Genomic DNA, 21,015 nt, shown 5'->3' with positions numbered 1-21,015 from the left:
ATTGCCACACTGTCAAATGGTGTGACTTGTTCTCACTTTGTGGGTTTCTCCTGATCTACAATCCAGCGAGCTACACGTGTATGATCTCTTTAAAGTGCTATTGGTTGAAAATGTAATTGAGAAATTAGAAAACCTGAGTGGATTTGGTACCTGTGCAGGATTTTTTTCTTGTTGGCATCTATATCGGGCCCTCAGCCTACCTCTGCTGAAGTTTGTGACAAGTTCTTGGTGATTTCGAGATCCAGTGACTGCTCGGCCTTGAGTGTGTTTGAGGCCGATGCATCCGCTTCTCCTCAGCAGGACCACCACCCGTCAGTGCTGTTACGGTGCATTTTGTGTTGGATGTTTGAGGGGGGTTGCCCTTTTCTTCGCGTTTCTTGCTCCTTTTATTGCGATTTTCTGCTGAGCTCTAATTCTAGCCCCACATAATTTATAATTAAAAGTAAAAGCAGAGGGGAAAGGAGAACCCGCCTCACACAAACCCCTCGCCATAAGCATCACGCATGCGCAGCGGCTCGCTCGTACCCTCCGCGCTGCGCAGGGGCGGGCCGCCGGTCCGCGAGCAGCGCTGTGGCGCATGCGCATTGCCCCGCCTGTGGGCCCGACGCTGCCGAGGAGGCGGGGAGAGGACGATGGAGGCGCGCAGGGTCCGCCGGCCCCGCTCACTGCCCACGAGCCGCCGCGGCCGCCGCCACCAGCACGGTCGGGGCCGACTCGCCGGCCTCTGAGAGGGCAGCGGGGGGACGCTCCGCCTGGCCGGGCAGCAGCCGAGGGCACGGTGAGTTCGGCGCGCAGGGCGGGGTGTTGCGCTGAAGGGGCAGCCCCCGGAGAAGCCCGGCCGGGCCAAGCGGCCTCCAGCTGGGGCTGGCCGCTGCGTGTCCCCCGGTTCGTGTCCCCGCGGGGGGCGGCGCGGCGACGGCCGGTCCCTGGAGCCAGCGCGGGCGGGCGGGAGCTGCGGCCGTCCTGTGGCCGGTGATAGCCGGAGAGCTGCTGCTGCCGGTGACTCGCTTGCAGCCCCAGGAGGAGGCTGCAGCGGGACTGTACCCTCCGTGCCGCTGTTACCGTGAGCGGCGAACAGCCCTGAGCTGGGACACGTTCCCGAAAGGGTAAAGAGTCAAACCGCGTAGTGTCTGCCCCGCGGTCTTTGGTCACACATGAGGTGTGTGCGTTCCGGCTCCTCGCCTGTTTAACACACACACACATTGCGGGCTACAGGGTGAGTTTCGGGGAATTAAAGCTTGTTCTTTGGTATTGTCGGTGCGTGTGTTGGTGTTTGAAGCGGCAGGGCTAACAAATGAACTTGTTTTCCCCGGGTATTGAACACGTGATGGTCATACTGCCCGGTTTTTTGTAGAAATAGCACTGGAGTATGTCATCAAAAAACACGCTGCTAAATTTCAGCCGCTGTCAGACCGCTGCACTTCAATAGGGAGCGTTACTTTGCCGGTTTTCCTATGCGCACACTGGAATATGAAGTTATAAACTACACCAAAAAGGAAGTTTTGCCTACCCGCTTGCAGTCGTTTCTTCTTTTGGGGGTGGGAAGGGGGGGGGGGGGGGGGGGAGGTTAGTGCCTTAGGGGTGGAGTTACAGGCAGATAACCTCTATTGGAGTTCTTTCTGCAGCAGAATACAATAATAAAGAAACTTCTCCGCAGAATTAAGTGATGAAGCAAACAGGGATTGTAGTAATAGGGCATGTGGTTTCATTTCTGGATATAACATTGTTCTCTTATGCCCTAACACAAGGTTGATAAATAATGTACAAAAGGGGAAGTGCTGAATGGTTGGTACAATTCCTAAGAAACTAGAACTGCTGCAGTCCTGAAGATGTGTACAAAGTGATGTGAGCATCATATAAGAGAGAAGAAGAGTTTTTGACATGTGAGCACACATACCTCTTACCACCTGCGTGTGGATTATGTGTATATGGAAGCTTAGCAGAAGTGTTCCAGATTTCCTTTGTACTTAACACTCTTGCAGCTGACCTGGAGAGCGATTCCTTAATGACAGTTGAGCAGTGAAGTAAAGCTTGGGGGATGTTACGGTGCTGTCTCCTTTTACATAAAGATGGTTTGATGAAAGCTCTGTGAGGTTCATTTATAATGACAGAGAAGTTGAAGGTGGGAAACTGCAGTGAAAGGTTGGGTATCTGGCTACTTTGTCACTATCACAGACATTTAATGCTAAATGTTAACGCTTCCTCAGTTGTCCTTTGTCCTGTAATGCTGAACATCTAAGTCCTTTTATTTTGTTCTTTAGATTTTGGACATGATTTAGACCAGAGCAGCCTTTTTGCTAGTTTGTTGACATGTGCTTAAAGTTTTTGGATCCAATCCTGGGAGCTGTTCAGTGATAGCTTTGTCCTTATGTCAAGTCTGCTTATTTAATAAAGGTCTCGTGAGGGAATGTTAATAAAACAATTGTAGTTAAAACATCTTGAATTGGAAGGAATTACATAGAAGGAATATCAAGTTCTTAGGTTGTATTTAGTAGGTTTGTACACCTCCTTACTTCCAGTTTTGTGCTAATCTGATTTTCTTTATGGACAGCATCTGTCAGATTAACATACTTCAAAGTCACCTGGAAACGTACCTTATTTATTGCTTACTGTATAAATTATTGTTCTCTGCACCTCACAGTTATGGTGATGATGTGGAACAGGACACACATGCATCAGCTGTTAAGTTCCTGAGCACCAATTCTCCATAAACTGCATTCACAGATGTTGTATTTCCCTATACTTGGTTAATGGTTGTAATTTTTATTTTCCTAGGCCCAGATCAAGCTCTCAGTGTTAGGATATAAAGGAACGAGGTGTTCATAACCTGTGGGGTGGTAAAGCAAAGGCAAATTACGTAGTGTGGACTTGCGCATTTTTGTGTGTGCTCATTTTGCTGTGCAGATTTAGTGCAGAAATAATTACTTGTAATTCTGACTTTAGTGAGTGGATGCCTAGTGTGCACATGTGTAGTGGATACATGAATATCCTTGAGAAACATGCAGGTTGGGATAGAGAGGAGGAGATGAGACATTGCTCACTACTTATTGTCACCTTCAATGCTTCTGAAACGCTTTAGCAGCAGTCTAACTTGATATAGATAAACCCAACTGTTTTGTATGATTTCCTAGGGTAGTTCTGTGAGGATGGGGTTTCTTTTGGAAATACCCAGTTTCTAAGTCTTGTTCAAGTTTCTAGGCTTGTTCAGGCCTGTTTGGGACCTGTGAAGTAAAAAAGGTGGGCTAATTTAGATTATGATTTAAAGAACAGAGTAAGAACTTTCTTCATACGCACACAGATGCTGAAAGACCCTTTCTGTTCAGCGATACTGAATATCTCATTTTAAAGTGACTTCTTTTCTGACGCTCAGTTACCTAAACATCTTGTTTTCTGTAGCTGGTTCAGAAACAACCAGCCAGAGATCCATTCCTGAAGCTTGGTGAGGTTGTGATGAAAGGTAATTCAAATTAAAATCTACTAAAGATAACTTGCGTTGTTTGAGTCAGAGTTTAGTCTGTTTCACATCTGTGCCTGCACCATCCGGGTAATTGTGTGCATAAATCAACTAACTGGCACAAAATTTATACTGAGCTTAAAGTAGTCTAAAAATGGAGTTAGATTTTTCAAATTTTAATTGTAAAAAAACCCATCAATGTGTTGAAATGACCGTTTCCCAAGTAACGGGCAGGAGCGATACTGAGCAATGAGTGATCAACAACTACACATTGATATCTTTGCAAGTGCAGGATCTTACAAATTATTAATGGATGCCAGTAATTGTACCTCTTTGTAGTGGTGTTCTCTCAGGGTAAGTGTAATCGACAGTAGGAGCAAAAGTATTTTCTAATTTGGTTAGGTGGTGGTTCTGTCTAATTTAGTAATGAGTCAGTGCTCATTCTGAAATTACAGCTTCACTTCATTGATGCTTTTGTTATCTGGAAGCTGGGATGCTGTGAAACATGAAACTTGTGAAATTGTGGCCATTATCATCCTCTGGTAACTTTACACCCAAATATCTTTTGGGGGATAGTTAAATAACTTTTGGGGAGGATGGTTAGTTAAAGTTTGGGGTTTGGGTTTTTTTACGTTGCAAAATTGCTGCCTAGCCAGCTGTTTATCTTTTATTTGTGCTGCTCATTCATGGAAGTGAAATCCTTCACATTTGTCCTTCTTTCATTGTATTTGTTTTGGACCATCTCCCCAGTTTGTCCCAGATGGTGTAAGAACTTTGGTGTCGTTCTCCAACTTGTTTTTGCCTCTGGTCAGCATGGAAATAACTTATATTTCTGAAGAACTAAAGGTTATTAAGGTTATCTCTGTTGCATTATTTTTTGCTTACTTTGACAGGGTTTTTTCTGCTATAGCTTAGGGTATTGTAGTTTTATTTGTTGAAGATATATATCATGTAATAGGAGACTTTAGCTTTTCCTAAGTCTTAATTCCTTGTCAAATACTTAAAGCTTTCCTTCCTCTTCAGTATCTAAAATAAATTTATCTTATCCCATTTGTAACTGGAGATGTGAATCTGTGCTGGTCTTGAAACAGCTTTGTTTTGAGCCTCTTAAGAATCTGAGAACATGTGTTTTAATTCCCATTGCTTCAGATTACCTTGAAGAACTTCTCAATTGCCCAGATCCTTTTGAGAAGTTTTTATCCAAGTGTATAAACTCAGTGTTTAATACTTACTGTATTAGTTTTGCTAATACTGAGGGGTTTTTTCTCTTTCCTCCCTGTCCCCTTTCTCCTGGTGTTTTTCCACAGGAATTGAATTTCTCTCTCACTGAGGTTACTTCACTTCCAGTATGGAGATGAATCGAGAAAAACTGTGTACCAGTAAGGCTGATGTGAGCTCAGAGTCTGCTTATCATTGCTCAACGTGTCACGATGATGAGGAGTGGAGCAACACGAGCCGAGGACGAGCCAAGTCACGAAGTTTGTCTGCTTCACCAGCCTTGGGAAGCACCAAAGAATTCCGGTATGGCTCCTGGCTCTTCCTTTTGTTGCTCCCTTTAAGAAAAATGACAAAACAACTACAGTCTGGGAGCTGTAGCAAGTGATAATGAAATAAAAATAGTGTTTTGTTGTAATACGTAGAGAGGGAGATGATCAGTGAACCGTCCTGTTGTGGGCCAAGCTGTGGAAAGAACTTGATTTTCTGTACTAATGACCATGTAGGTGATCAGTTTTAAACTAATGTTCATGTAAATAGGCTCTGGCTGCTTCTGGCCTGTCTCTTGTTTCAGTGTTTCTTGGAAGATCTTAAATTGCTTTTCCTAGATACTTCAGCAACGTTCTCCATGTGCATATACAGCTTCAGCAAGACAGCACGTTACTGATTCGCTTTGTATATGCCATTTAAAGGCTGTCTGAGCCTGGATTCAATAAAGTGTTTGCATTTAGAAATGGGTATGTGAAATGTAATAGATCTTTTTGTTTTGAAGACAAACTGTACATAAAACTGTTATTTGTAGTGTCCTGTATTGATAGCATTTCCTAGTAAGGAGGTTAGTTAAGAAAGTATGGGTTTATTTCCAGCTAGGTGAAGTTCTTAAAGTTTAAAAGCTTTGAAAGTTACTGTTTATGAGCAGATGAACACAAAATACTAATTTTAAATTTGAGGAACCCACTGTGGCCAAGTACTTCCAGGGTTTGGGGGTAGATTTGAACTTTAAATACTGTGATATTTGTCATATTTCAGCCTAGCTTCAGAAGTCTTTAAGTATCTTCCAGAAAGAACATACAAATGCATCTGTACTGAGCTATGTTAACTCATAGATCGATAGCAGCTCAGGTCACAAGAAAGAACAGTTTTGTCCTTTGTTCCAGATCTTTAATTAGTAGGCAGCACTTTACCACTTGCTCAACAAGTTGCTTTTAAGGGATTCTTAAAATGCACTTCAGAAGGTTGTTAGTCCAAAATGAAGGCAGGAAATTAATGGTGGGGGGTAGACGAAGAGCAGACCTGTAATCAAAATGCCATGGCTGTCAAAAGAGGTATCTGTGGAGTTCATAGCCTCAAAGAAGAACCAGTCAACAGTAGAGATGCTTCTGCAGACTTCTACTAACGCTCTAGCACTGCGTATTAAAAACTTCTGTGAGTATTTGGGTTATATGATAACATGGGGCAGCGCAAAGTAAGTTTGAGCTTGCAGATTGTTTGTTTCACAGCAGGGAGAAATGCCCATTTTTACTTTGAGCCAAATTTCTAATCTATTTGCAAGGCTCTTGTCATGTGGACGGCTTGCATGGAACTTTAGATTTTGTGATCTTTGGACCTATTGCAAATACTGAATAACACGGTGTGGTAGCAGCCTGTCATGATCTGTGGGAAGTGTTAGCAGAATTTTACCTTGCTTACAGTGAGGTCAGAATTTACGGACAAAATCATGGAGGAGTTACTCCACAGATGAAATTCTCTTCCAGAGTTACTGCTTTGCTGGTAGGAATGCTCTTGCAAGGCAGAGCATACATGGGTGAGGCTGAAGATCATAGGGGAAAGCTTTACGGTGAAGGGAGGCATAAAAGCGTTTATCTGAAGAGGCTAAAAGGTTAGGGAAATTCTTATTCTTGTATGTAGTTCAGAAAGTCAGTGTACTTGAATGCTTTTGGAAATGCTCACAGAGGATTGTGTTCTGATTGTACTGTTCTAGCTACTATGTTGTGTGCCATAGTCAATATGTAAGGCTTTAGGTTGAAAGTGTGCTGTAAAACCGGTGATTTTTCCCTAATCAACTTAAACCTCCAAGAATGTAGACTTCAGACAGCCTGTGTAAAAGTCCATGTTGGCTAAATTTTTGTGTATTATTATCTTCTACCTCAATAACTGCTTTTTCTCTTATACACTAGAAATGATCTTTGTAGATCTTACCCATTGTGGGTTTGAATTAGGGTTATTGTCTACAAGGTTATTTTCTTTTTCCATTAAGCTGCTGTGCATTCATTCACTAGCTGCCTTCAATTCAGTGCAGAATTGTCACAAGACGTTTTGCAGAATGTCAGAAAATGAGCTCAGGCTTGCTGTGTAATATTCAGGTTGAAGTAGTTGCCTGTCTGCTTTGAACTGACACATATATTTACCTAAAAGATGTGTAAGTTCCAGTGCGTCGCTGCTTATTCTTAGCAAAGGCAGTCTTATAACAAGTAACTTTAAATCCTGTTCACTCATTTTGCCTTCTGTTGATTGAATAGTGCATAAACTGAGTACTAATAAAACCAGGTAAAATCTTAATGAAAATATATGCCAGTTATTAATTAGAACTTGCAAAGAAATGTTGGAATGTCATGAATGTCATGTGCCTATTTTAGGTAATGGTTGGACTTAAAAATGGAAAACAGTATATGTGAAAAACAAAAATCACTTCTGTGTGTTAGATATAGGAAATTAAACACTCATTTTCATTACTGGAATTCAACTCTTCTGCGTATTTTACTAGACATAGAACAAAGATGTTGCTGTTACTCCTTAATTATATTTTTTTTAATCTGTCATCTGGTTTTGACATTTATTAGATTTCTGAGGGTTTTTTTAGTACTAAAAGTGAATCATGAGGCTGGTCTGAGTTATTTTATGATACACACAATAGAAGGCAGTGCAGGAATGATTTGTTACCGCCAAGCAATAGGTTATTTACCAATTCCTGTGTTAATTGAATTAAGCACAGGAAAGGCATATTTCCTCCTTCCTTTTAACTGAATAATTCTAATAGCATTTACCTAGTATTTCAACAGTTCCATGACTTGAGCAAGTTTTACTCCTGCTTACAGATTGGCTGGAGGAGGTGGGAGGGAAGTAAGGCGGAACAGTTCTGACTTGCTCCAGATAATCTCATCCTAGGGCTAGGAGTAATCCTGTGTTCTGGCTGGGATTTATGTTTGGGGATAAATGACATTTCAGAGCTCCTGTTTATTTGAAGACCAAGATCGTGTTAGATAAATAAATTATAAAAGTTAGCATTTTTTCCTGTCTGTTCAAAACTAAGGCCTGGAGCTGCAGATGCATATCTCCATATACCTTAGAATTGAAGGATACGCATTTTATTAAGTGCAAAGATTTAAACAACCAGAAAAAGCATTTACATGATCAGGACACCATTAGTGTGACTGGCTAAAACATCTGAAGGAGTTGTTTTGCTTTTGGAGATTGTAAATGCTTGGCAAGACTTACACTGGGAAACCTAATTTATCTACATGTTTTTGTGGTCTCTGAGAGATGCATGTACTGTTCTGTACTGAGTGTCCAGAAGAGCTGAAACTAAATAGAACCTTGACATGAATTTGCAGAACCAACTCGAGAAAACTTGACCATATCTTCTCTGAGGCTGTGATGCTTCCTTTGTGCAAAGTGAAGATGAAACAAATACAAGAATATGCCTGGAACTAATATTTAGGAAGTGATTACTCAGTCTGTGGAGGGGATGTAAACTGTGGGGCTTCAATTAAATTCACTCTCAAGGAGTAGGAATGGGAGGTAAATGTTAGATTTGAAATGTGTGAGTTATTATGTGTAAAATTACCTTGCCTGGTCAACCACAAATGTAGGTTTAAGATGTGTTCTTAGCCCTATATTGCTTAATGTGGCTTTTTTCAAAGAAGTTGGTGATCTGAGGATTTGGCTTGGTGACTGGGGAGCTAATTATACCCAGTTTGCCATCACATTTCTTTTACTTACTGATTATCTTTTTTGCATATGTATCTGCAGGAGAACACGTTCCTTGCACGGACCATGCCCAGTGACCACATTTGGACCAAAGGCCTGTATGCTGCAAAATCCTAAAACGATTATGTAAGTAATCAAATGAATGGCCTCATGCTTATTCTGTGTGAAAGAGAAAAGCTTGCTTTTACACTATTCACCCCCTAATTAGCATGTTTGTGTTTTACCTGTTTTCACGTTGCTTGATTGCCAGCTGGAGTCCTGCATTGCCAAAATTGGCAGTTTATCACACATTGACCCTTTAACAAGTCAGTCTAAGAGCAGAATGGGTAGCACTGCTAACTGTACTCCCAAGTAAAACCCCGTTAGATGTGCGTTAGCTTCATCTGCAGGCTGAAAAGTATAATAAAGGTTTGAATATCATCGGGTACTTTTCCTCCCAAGGGATGATGGGACATAAGCAGTGTTTCTCTGTATGGATTTGTAGTGGTTTTGCCAGCTGGAATATTTCCTGCAGGGTAACAGACATAAAAGGAAATTAATTTTGCTGGTTTTACATTACTAATTCATGTGGTGTTCTTATGCCCACTGTTCTACCTAAACAGTATCTCTATTTTGGAAGAAAAAAATAATAACCATTTCACACACAAGCACTGCAGGGCATGTGAATAGTGCTGGTAGTTTGAATTTGTGTATTCGAGCTATGGCACTTTTGCCATATGAATATCGTCAAGGTAAGTTTGCCTTTAGACTGCTGATAAATTTAATGTGAGAATAAGGGTTGCTTTCTGCTTGGCAGGCATATAAACATTTTAATCTTGTAGTTGGGTGGCATAAAAGTGTTGCTTTTTACACCATGTATTTATACTTAATAAATGGTGTCTTGGTCAGGCGAGATATGTCGGGGTTCTACAGATTAAGCAAGTTAGTGGTCCCTACTAGGATGTATTTCATTGTTCTTCCAGTTAAATACAAAGTATTTAAGTATCTATTTGCCTAAATCCTTACCTAGCTAGTAGCAGTCTTCCTCCAAACAGGTTGGTGGTAGCCCAGCTTTTCCTCTGAAGGTGTGGCAGAAATCATGCAGTGTGAAGTAACTCTGGGCTTCCTCATTCTTTCTGTCTGTTCTGAAGTCAGGACTTGGAGTGCTGCGGTTCATCTGAAACCCCAGCTTGCCTCACGCGTTCACCCATCTGATTCCATGCGGATGCTCCTCCCCACAGGGTGGGTCAGCCTGGTACAATAAAATGATAGTATCAAGATCAGTTGAGCGCAGAGGCTGCGAGCAGTACTGGTGCACACTCCCTGCCAGGGAAAGGACTACTTAAGCAGTGTTCAGAAGCTTAAGCTGGGGAGTAGAGGATGATCTCAGATCACTGAAGGAAAGAACTGCTTGAAGACCAAGTTGTGAATTATTCTTACCACAGCTAAGGGCTTTTTTCTTGTGGCTTCTAAAAGCTTTTTGTTTGGGTTTTTATTCTCTACAGACAGTAATATTATTAAACTCTCTTCACTGGAGAGATATTTTTTAATAGAAAATTCAGGTTTTATGTACAGGTGTAAGTTAGCGAAGGTCTTGATGTCTCTTTTAAGGTCTCGATGATTGTATTGAAAAGCCTGCTTTCAGAAGATTGTTCTGTAGGATGACCAGGTGAATTGAATGACTGGCCAGTGAAAACAGAATCAAGTGCTTGTGTTCTTGAGGAGGGGGGAGGTCAAATGCCTGTTTTTAAGTTCTTCCTGGAAATGGAATTTTTCTTATGAAATCTTGCCTCTGAAGATCTGTAATAAACATTTTATACAGGATTTTCCTGTAGGGCCTCACAACTTTTTATTGGGAATGACTGAAATATTTAACTGGGAAGAAAAAAAGATTTTCAGAGAGAAATATTTCCTTCTGAGGTAGCACTTTATTAATACGTGAAAGGCCTTTTTTTTTCTTTCCTTGGAGCTGTTACATTTGCCTAACTCCTGGAAGGAAACATGAAGATCTTAAAGCATGTTATGAATAATCTTTCATTTAGTAGAACTACGGGGAATTGGTGAGTACAGTTGGAGTAGGCAGAGTGTTCTGTTTGAACGGAGAGGTAGCATTGTTCCATAGTAAATGTTATTGGTAGTAACTACTTCATTAACCTACAGTTTCTGCTGTATTTATATGTAGAATATAGGAGGTTTGGAAACTAAAATGAACTGTTTTTTCCATCTCTGGCATCATCATCTGTTTTATTTTAACCCTTGCAGTGCAAAATCCAAATCTCTGTAAATTTGGCTTTCTCAGCATTTAAACTAGTGTGCTTTGCTGTTAATGGCTGTATCTGCACTGTGTAGAAAATGGTGGGATGCTTGTTATACGTGAGATACAACTGTGAAATTAGGTAGCTTAGAAATAGATACCCTGCTGTATTTTCCCTTTTTTTTTTGGTATTCCTAAAGCAACTAAGTGTGTTATAGAACAACTTGAGGGTGCTGTTACGGAACTCTTTTGAAAGCTGCAAAATTACTTGTTTAGTTCTTGAGCTTCTCAAGTCTTAGAAAGCTGTCTGACAACAGGCAGACAGTAGCCTTAAAATACTTTTTAAAGTTAATTCTTTATTTTTTAAAACATTTAAAGTAGTAGTTGTGCTACTTTAAGCGGATAAACTCCTTTTGGGATCAGTACTAAAATCTTCATTGTTTGCCCTTCTCCTGTGTTAGTTGGGAAAACCTGTAGAATTTGGGTCTACATGTACAGGCTTCAAAAGGCATTGAGAAGACTGTGAAGATCCAAGAGCTTTTGTAGTGCTTCTGTTAACAACCCTTTTTGCATGTGCTGTTAGCATGGTAGCAGTTACCAGAATGGACACCTTAATACTGTGTTACTGTCTTAACAAAGTAAAGCATTGATTGGTTTCATGGGGGAAGAAACATCATTACAATGATTACCGCATTCAGATGCTTATTGCATACAAGCTATTGCATTCTTCTTTCTGTCCTAGGACTGCAGGCAATTAGACTGAAAGAGAGATTCTTAACAGACCAGAATGTTGTCAAAGCAAACTGTAGTAACATTGTCTTTATTTTTCTGTTCTCTAGGCACATTCAGGATCCAGCAAGCCAGCGGTTGACATGGAACAAACCTCCCAAGAGCGTCCTTGTTATTAAAAAGATCCGTGATGCCAGTCTGCTGCAGCCTTTTAAAGAGCTTTGTGTATATCTTACTGAGGTAATAAAATGTAAATTCCATTTTTGCTGTACTTTAAAGCCTAAACTGGTTTCAGTTACTGATTTTGTTGCATATGGAATGAACAGAATTGCACGGTGCAAACAATCTTTATACTCACTCGCACTGAAAGTAGTAAAACTTGTTTCAGAGTTTAAGATCAATACTTAAGTACTTTAGGTAAAGAGCTTAAGGGGAAAAAAAAGTAAAGTAAAAACTTTCCTTCATTCTATTTTCAGTTCTGAGTTGCAGGGAAAGGGATATAAAAAGCTTAATCCTTTAAGCCCTGAACAAACATAGCAACGTTACTGTATCATGTAATCTGTGTTCCAAAGTTTAATTAGGTGATTTGTGTGCTGCAAAACTATCATTAGAATTGACCACTCATTAGAAATAAAACCCCAAACAGCAGATGCAGACCTCTCCTGTAAAATATTATTTATATGTTTGAAACTAATGGAAATTACAGGGAGAGTCAAAATATTTTATCGTTTTAAGAGGTTATTAACAAGCTTCTTTTACTTTTCTTAAGGAGAACAATATGATAGTGTATGTAGAAAAAAAAGTATTGGAAGACCCCGCTATAGCTAATGATGAGAATTTTGGACCAGTGAAGAAGAAATTTTGCACCTTCAGAGAAGGTATAGTAATGATTTCTTGAAAGTAGAGCTGAAGTATGGTGCTTATTTGTTCTTATTTCCTTACTGGTTGGGTTAAGTTTGTTAAACTAAAGTGTCTTGTGGTCTGCTATTATTAGTTTCAGGTGGGTTTTTTTATACTTGAGTGAATGTTGGCATGCTGCACTTAATTTATGGTAGGAAATTACGACTGTTGATAAAACTTAATTAAGAACTTGGATTTCAATGTTGCTTCCAGATTATGATGATATCTCCAATCAGATAGACTTTATCATATGCCTGGGAGGAGATGGGACCTTGCTTTACGCTTCTTCACTTTTCCAGGTTGGTCTTTTTGGGAAATAGACTTAAAGATCTCTTTTCTTCTTGAAGTATTTGAAAGTTGTTGGGGTTTTTGTTTGGGGATTTTTTTGAGTTCAGATTTGTCCCTTGCTGTTCATTCCGTTTTTTAATCAAGCCTGGTTTACCCTATATATTCTGAAAATAATATATGTACTTGTGTTGTTTCTATTATGCACAGTTGAAGTTACATCAATAGTCAAAATATTAACAGGCAATTAGTTGAAGTATGAAATGCTTTTATTCAGAGGCTTTTAAATTCTTTTCTTTATTGATAGGGTAGTGTACCTCCAGTTATGGCTTTTCATCTGGGATCCCTTGGATTTCTTACTCCATTTAATTTTGAGAATTTTCAGTCCCAAGTCACTCAGGTTATAGAAGGTAAATTGAAGGGGACAAGTTGTGGTGTTTGTTTGTTATGTTTTCTATAGCTTTTCCCAAGGCTAGTAAATTTTCTTAACTAACTCATTTAGGTTGTCCCATAAGACTGAATCTCAAGAAATATATATTAAACTGACAGAAGTATTGCATTGCATTGACTCATCCAGTGCTGCTTTCCATACTATTTTGTAATGGAAAATGGCTAAGAAATTACTTTGTTGTTTGGGGGGAAATGAGTATAAGGTAGTGCAGAATTTACCTTAAATTGCAGCTAAACATACAAATAGAGGGTAACTATGAAGTCTGTTCACTGAGAAGTGGGGCAAATAAAATACTTGAGTCGAAAAATACTTCATTTCTTCAATACTGAGGTGAATCCAAACTGGATTCCTGAGAAGAGATAGAAAATTCTCACATTGCTAGAATATTGTCTTTTAATAGTTATTGTTAATGCATTTTCTTTAAGCTTAGCTTTTGTCTTGGTGAAGGTCATGTAAGCTTAACATTGTTTTCCAATCTTGATCGTGTCCACATAAAACTTTCAAGAGGAAAGGGAAGAAAGACTGAGTTCAAATTTGACTTTCATTCTGTTCATTAATACTAAAAAATAGTTTAGAGCTTTAACCAAGTGTAGACAATTATCTTGCAAATGAAACTGGGAATGTTGGGCAATGGGTGATGGCATTTCATACAGTTTGTTAGTCATTACAGGGTTATATTTATTGTACCAGCCTATTGGTTTTGTGTACTTTTTCCTCTATTTCACTTCTAGGCAATGCAGCCCTTGTTCTACGAAGCAGGCTGAAAGTGAAAGTAGTTAAAGAGCACAGAGAGAAAATGACAGTACAAAATGGCATAGAAGAAAATGGAGTAGTGTCTACAAATATAGAGAAAGAAGTGGGCAAGCAAGTTATGCAATATCAGGTCAGAGGGGAAAACGGGCGAAAGAACTAATGAAGTGTTTGTAAACTGCTTTGTACTTGTTTTATTACAGCCTTCCCCCTTTCAATAATTTACTTACATTAGCTCAGTGGTGTGGGACTGATCCATGTTGCTCTGATTCAAAATATGGGCACTAAATAATGAGGAAGTGGTGTACATTGCTACTTTCTGCAATCATAAGCGCTAATATTGTATTTTCCTGGAGTAATACTTTCCTTCTATTTTGTAAACAAAGTAGGAGTTCTAAAATGGGATATTCTAAAGATTTGTGTAAGTGGAAAGCAAAACCCTGCACATTGTTGGTAACCAGCTTCTGGAAATAAATCTTGACATCTAAAAACTTCAGCTGGCACTTGATAAGGCAGAGGTGTAAAGAGAGTCTAATTTGGCAAGGACTAAATCAGCATGATTCTTTCAAAGATCTGGAAAGCATGTTTCAGTTTGTTATTTTTTATATTGCCAAGTCAGCAATAATGGACTGGTGTAATGTTTGATGTCATGGCAGGTCCTAAATGAAGTTGTAGTGGATCGTGGTCCTTCATCTTACCTTTCCAACGTAGATGTCTTTCTTGATGGGCACCTGATAACAACAGTGCAAGGAGATGGTGAGTCTGCTTCTTGAGTTAAATTGCTTAACAGTTCATGTGTGGACTGTTGCTATTTTACTGGAGGATTTTCTCATATGGAAACAAAGTCTGAAGCTTCAGTTCTCTGGTGACAGAAATCAGTGTGCAATGAATAGGTGTGTGTATTCACTGGTAGCATTCCACAGCAAAGTGTTGTAAGCTTTGTTTATGGACTTGTGAAGGCAAGCAACAGTTTCATGAAATACAAAAGCTGTTCTTTAGAACTCTTACCCTGAAAGCAAATGAATGTCACTGTTACAAAGTTACGTAACCTGAGATCTAGATGTTTATGCAACTTATATGAAGCCATAGAACCAACCTGCTTTGTCGGGATTAGAGGAGAGCTGCTGACTTTTTGAGTATTAGGCTGCAATTCTCCTGTGAAATACAAGCTGATATGTTCTGTGCTTCTTTTTCATAACAGTGCTATTTCTTAGTTATCTTCCAAAGTAACACATTGATTGTAATGCTGATCTAAGTGAAATTTTTGCTCCTTTCACAGGAGTCATTGTCTCCACGCCGACTGGTAGCACTGCGTACGCAGCTGCAGCAGGAGCTTCTATGATTCATCCCAATGTTCCTGCAATAATGATCACCCCGATCTGCCCTCACTCATTGTCTTTCAGACCTATTGTTGTTCCTGCTGGAGTGGAACTCAAGGTTAGCTTCTGTTACATTATGTCTCTTCCTAAGTTAAAAACTTCTGTAATAACTGCATGAACCAGGCCAAAGCAGAAGAGGTCAGGAAATGCCGTGTATCTCCCACATTCTTTCATTTGTAGGAGGATCAGATCAAGTCTGGTTGAAGAATGCATCTTTGTTTAAAACAATATACCCACTAGCAGAATACTTCACACTGCTTCCTACTGGACTGTAGTTGTGTAACATTCTGCAAAATGGGAGTGCATATGTTAGCATGCTGACCGTAAAAATTTTATGTCATTTCAGCTAACGTGTATGTAAATGAGTGCTTAAGGGAATGAAGAATTCTACTTTCATGGCTAAACCAGCAAATATTGCAGATTTTGAGTATATTGGTAGAGTTATCTGTAATTGATTAATTATTTTTAATGCTGTCTTGCAGAAAAAAAGGCATATATTACCTGAATATGAAATGGACTTAATGTGTGTTTTTAACAAATACCTATGTGTAAGAAAGAAACCTTTGCTGCTGCTTGGATCTGTTACAAGCCTTCAGTCTATTTAAGTTGGAAGAGAGGTAGTGTGCTTAGAAGCACTCCTCCAGGGATATTAGAAGATTAGCATTAAGAAACAAGTGTGCACTGGGGCTTTACAACATAAATCAACTGTTTATTCATGGCACTGCTCTGTCTGCAATTACTTCCATGTCAGTGGGTGATACTGGCCCATATTAGTCAATTCTTTTCTCTTCCTGGGCATGTATATTAAATGTGAGCAAAACTTCCTGAATTTGGCAGGTTTGGATTCACTATGTACTAAACTGTATTTTTCTGGATTAACTTTATTATTTTTGTTGAAAGAGATGCTAAATTATCTCATGCAACTGCATTAAAGTGTGCACTGGTTGTAACTGAAAGGTTTTTCTGGTTTATGACCTTGTACTTGTAAAAGGAGGTTTATTGCATGTAGAAAACTTATGTATATATATACCAAACATAAAATGAAGATTTGGAACTTGTGTGGCATGTCACTGTACATTTATTATGGACAGATTACCAATATCAGTGCAACTGTAATGTTATGGAGAGTCAGTTCTCCACTGAAGAGAGAGGATGGTGGAGCTTTTTGTTCCTTGCCCCTGAAAAATAGGGTTTGGACCTGAAGTTTAGTTCTTTTTCTCGTTTTCAGATTATGCTCTCCCCAGATGCCAGGAATACAGCGTGGGTTTCATTTGATGGAAGGAAGAGGCAGGAAATATGCCATGGAGACAGGTCAGGCTTTTTTTTTTTTTTGATTGTAGCATTTCTCTAGAAGTATATAAAATAATGATTCATGCACTTCTCTCATTGCCTAACATGTCAAAAGTGTTGCTGACAGTGAAGAAACAAGCTTTTATAAACCCTAACACCTCTTACAGCAGAAACCACAGGAAAAGTATTTCATTTCCAACAAGTTTTTTAGATCTGCCTATGAAAGCAAGTGAAGTGTTAAGATAAAAGCACATAAACATTGCGTGCTTAGCAAGGAAGATGACATGTCTTTAGAAAATTCTGTATACTTAACATAAGGTGTAAACCAACAGGAGTTGCATTGTAAGCAGTGGCTCTGAATAATGCCACATGGCTTAAACTGTGTGAACTTAGTGAATGGTTGTGGTCACTTGGGATGCTATTGCCTTGAGTGAGCAGAATGCAGTGGGTGACGTTTCCTCAGTTTTTATGTGCAAAATATGGTGGCTTATCCTAATAGGAGGTGATTTAGGGCAACTGAGTTGTGACTGTAGACTTGCTGTTCAGGATGACTTGTTGCTCTTGATCCATACAAGTTGCTAGAAAGGAAAACGTATAGCTGGCGTGACACCCCATCTTGAGCTGTTTGTATTTCCTCTGATATTGAAAGATCTACAGATAGGAGACTAGAAACGATTTAAACATGAGCTCTGTCCCTTTGTTAGGTGTTAGACTTCGTGCTGTTGCTTTTAGTGGAAACTTAAAGGCTGTGGTGGCAACATACATTTTTCCTTTGTCCCTGTATTGTTGGTGTAAAGACCAGCAAGAGACTGCAGGATGTCATGGAGTGGGTTCAGTATTCTCACTGTGTGAAAGAATGCTGTCCACGGTGCATCTGTTAACCATTTGAAGCTCTTTAGATGAGGCGGCAGGCTTAGTTATTGCTTGATTATGGAAACTTGCTGCTTTACCAACTTGGCTGAGCCTAGCACTGTGTTAGCTAGTGATTTGAAGATTATTTTTTGAACAAATGCTATTGATTGCCCTTGACTGACTGGGGTGTTCCTGTGTTGTTGCAGTATTAGCATCACTACCTCTTGCTATCCCCTTCCTTCGATCTGTTTCCGAGATCCTGTGAGCGACTGGTTTGAAAGCTTGGCTGAGTGTTTACACTGGAATGTTCGGAAGAAGCAAAATAACTTTGCTGTTGAAGAAGAAGAATTTTGAGTGTCTACATCTAACAAGACTCATGGGAATGGAAAGTGGCAGTATCCCTTCTATATGCTTGGATCTTAAGGTTTTTGGCTAACAAGTGTGGTCACCATCTCAGACATATATAGTGATTATAGTTTATATTGGTCTAATCTGCTGATGGCTGGAAATTATTGTGCTACTCCTGTCCACCAAGAGTAGAAATGGAAGAAATTAGGCTCTGATTGTTGTAATCCAGTGTGAATTTCCTTCAAATGAGCAGTCTGAAGATTGATTCTTTCTGATTGGTATTGACAACTGCATCTGTAGATTTGATTGTAACCTGTAACTTACCAGTAACATGGTAGGCTGAATGTAGATACATAATAGAAAAGTGGCAGTAGAAAAGTGGCATTAAAATACTCTGTTTCATTTGGTACATTCGTAATTCTATTTAAGAGTGCTATGCATATAAAGGCTCTAAGAAATTTTCTTGAAGAGAAAAAAGAAACTCCTCTTTGTTAGCTTAAATACATCTTGCCCAGAACAGCTCCCCATCAACACAGTGCTTAAAATACTTTCTCCTTACCTGCAAATGTGACACACTGTGAAGAAACACCCATGAAGAATGCTTTTTTTTATTAATAGATGGAATTAGTTAAGTAAAAAAAAAAGTATTTTTTTTTTAAATATATATACATATGTGTTTCTTCCATTTGAACAGCGTTTGACCCTGGGCTGCCAACAAATAGCATGGGCAAGCATTAGTGTGAGCTGAGTTGATGATTACAGTGATCTCCATTTCTGTAGCTGAGCTAGTTTATAGCTCTGCAGTTCCTGTTGGTGGGAATCATCAGTGTGTTGGTTTTTCTTAACATTGTTTGATTCTCTGGAATACACAGTAGCATCAGAGACTATAAAATCACAAAAACCCAATTCTCCAAATGTTCAAGAAGAATCTGGACTTCAATTACTACTATCTTGTCTGGTTTCACTACTGTCTTAAATAAAGAGTATCCTATACTAGGCCCTGAATGCCCTCAACTTCCATAGATACCTTCCTGCTCTTGGTGCTGAGTAATAGAGAAAGGGATGCTGCATTGATAGGCAGGTAGATAAATGAGAGGACACATTCCCAGTAGAGTAGCAACGGTGCCTTCAGCACACTCAAGATATTCTAAGTCTCGTATTTACTTTTATAAGATGCTTTCAAATGTTTCTAACTTCTCCATGTACATATTTTATTGTATGTGCTTTTATGAAAGAAAAAACCCAACAGAAAATCTAGTTGGGAATAAAGGGTTTGTACTGTACTATAACTGAAAAACATCAAACCCAACTATAATGTTTACATTTATGTTCTCTGTTGGTGCAGTCTTATGATCATACTATTCAAACTTCAGCATTTTCAACGTCTTGCTGCATTGGTCATTAAAGGAATGGACATTATCTGTTAAATCTAAGCCTGTGGCATAATACTGTGGAGGAATTAATTTACTGATTAAGGTGGGATTTCCTTGAAAGTGGAGTGAGAACTTTTCATGATTGTCTTACCTTGTTCATGTGGTCCAAAGTGGTAATGGGAAATGTATTCATTTCCAAACTCTGCCTAACCTGCTGTCCTCTGATGGTTTAAATAATGTCTCTTCCATTTTGGATGCTGCCCCAGTTTGTCTGATTTTGCTAAATCCAGGTGAGAGCACTTTTCCATAAAAGAGAAACAAAACTCTCCATTAACGATACGAATCACAATGAAAAATGTGTTAATATAAATGAATACTCAGTTTGTAAATTTTGTAAAATAGAATATTGGTTTGATTTGGTCTAAATAGATGAATTCTGTGCTATCTTGGAAGAATATCCAGATAGCTTTTGGGATTTCTCTTTCACTTGAATCTGCAGTCATTGTTTTATCACTGTTTTGAAGCTGCTTACGGGTTTCCTAGGCGAAGTATTCAGTTATTAAATAACTGTTTACTTTTTGAACTATAGAAGTGTCAGACTTTTTGCTTTGAAACTATTTTATTTAAACATGCAATAATTGAGAAAAGGAACAGGGTATGGTGGCTAGGTAGAGGTATTGTTAAGTGGGATAGCAGGCACGCTAGGAAGTGGAAATCATTTTGCGGAGGTGAGGCGAAATGGTTAATGAGCCTTATCTAGTATTTTTTTAAAGATAAAATTATATTCAGCACTTTTTATTTATGCTTTTTATAATAGTAAAGCTATTATTGACTAAATTGCCGAACTTTGATTTTCAGAGTGCATACTTCATGAAATCTGTAATCACAACTTACCTAACTATTTTGTCTAGATTAGATCTAGATTAGGAGTTGTCTTTAAATTTATCATGTACTGCAATTGCATCACTGGCTTTGAGGCTTCTGCAGTTTTGCTTGTACAACTCTTCCTGCTCGATAGCAATGTTATTTGGATCATTGATCCGCCAAGCAGAGAGCTACGGTCGCCCACTAAAGGAAAGAAAGTCACACGATGACTTTAGTCTTTGCTTTTTCTTCAAAAAGCTGTGTTGATTCTAATTGTACTAGCTGCTTTATATCAAAACACAACTCAAATTGTGTTAATACATTACAGATTTATCTAACTGTACAAAGTCCCTTTTTGAGGCCTTTAATCTGCAAACCAGCAGCTCACAAGCAGGCTAGTGGGGTTTAAACAGCACCCAAGTTGTGCATATTGAACAAGTGTGAGTAATATCTGTGCAAACCACAGCACAACCAGGAAAAAAAACAGCTGTAATGCAGACTTGGTTATATTGGCAATAAAAGCTCATTTTGCAGATGTAGCTTACTCAAAGTAACTTGTTTAAACTGTACTGGTAACATAGGGGTTTGCTGATTAAGAGCTGTGTTTCTAAGGGTTTGTAAATGTCACTATACCTGCAAATCCTTTCCAGTCTACAAAGGGTCAAAGTTGAAGCTGGGAAAATAATTTGGGGTTTCTTCCCTTTAAGAAGTTATTCTCTACTAGAGAGTTTCAGAAGTTACTAACAACTGATGTAGTGTGGAATAAAGCAGTGTACTGAATTTTTAAGAGGTAAAAATCCTGTTACATATTGTTAATGCTTTGAAAACTTGTTTTAAATATTGTTGAAAACAAATATTTTTCAATCCTTTCAATAAAATCTTTTTGTAAAGTTGGATTTGTAAAG

The 21,015-nt window shown here is 39.0% G+C and overlaps 1 protein-coding gene across 4 annotated transcripts; it reads left to right on the top strand.

Annotated features, from left to right (window-relative positions):
• The first annotated feature begins 594 nt into the window (after positions 1-594).
• NADK (NAD kinase) lies at positions 595-21,002 on the top strand. 4 transcript variants are annotated; one of them, XM_057407305.1, is made up of 12 exons: positions 595-778; positions 4,762-4,975; positions 8,699-8,782; positions 11,729-11,858; positions 12,388-12,496; positions 12,732-12,817; positions 13,111-13,213; positions 13,986-14,137; positions 14,661-14,760; positions 15,284-15,441; positions 16,612-16,694; positions 17,732-21,002. In XM_057407305.1, exons 2-12 carry the CDS (start codon positions 4,803-4,805, stop codon positions 17,877-17,879), a joined length of 1,326 nt encoding a protein of 441 aa, XP_057263288.1. In that variant the 5' UTR covers positions 595-778; positions 4,762-4,802; the 3' UTR covers positions 17,880-21,002. The 4 variants fall into 4 exon arrangements, with proteins under 4 accessions (XP_057263288.1, XP_057263289.1, XP_057263291.1 ...); XM_057407306.1 differs by lacking the exon at positions 595-778 and adding an exon at positions 3,272-3,347; XM_057407308.1 differs by lacking the exons at positions 595-778; positions 4,762-4,975 and adding an exon at positions 6,222-6,439.
• The last annotated feature ends 13 nt before the right edge of the window (positions 21,003-21,015 follow it).

This window comes from Pezoporus wallicus, unplaced genomic scaffold (assembly GCF_028554395.1).
Source record: "Pezoporus wallicus isolate ANWC-B61680 ecotype Strahan unplaced genomic scaffold, APGP_CSIRO_Pwel_v1 contig_14689, whole genome shotgun sequence".
In the NCBI taxonomy this organism is placed as follows: Eukaryota; Metazoa; Chordata; class Aves; order Psittaciformes; family Psittacidae; genus Pezoporus; species Pezoporus wallicus.
The sequence above is the reverse complement of the archived record's forward strand: the minus strand, read 5'-3'. Positions and strand labels throughout refer to the sequence as shown.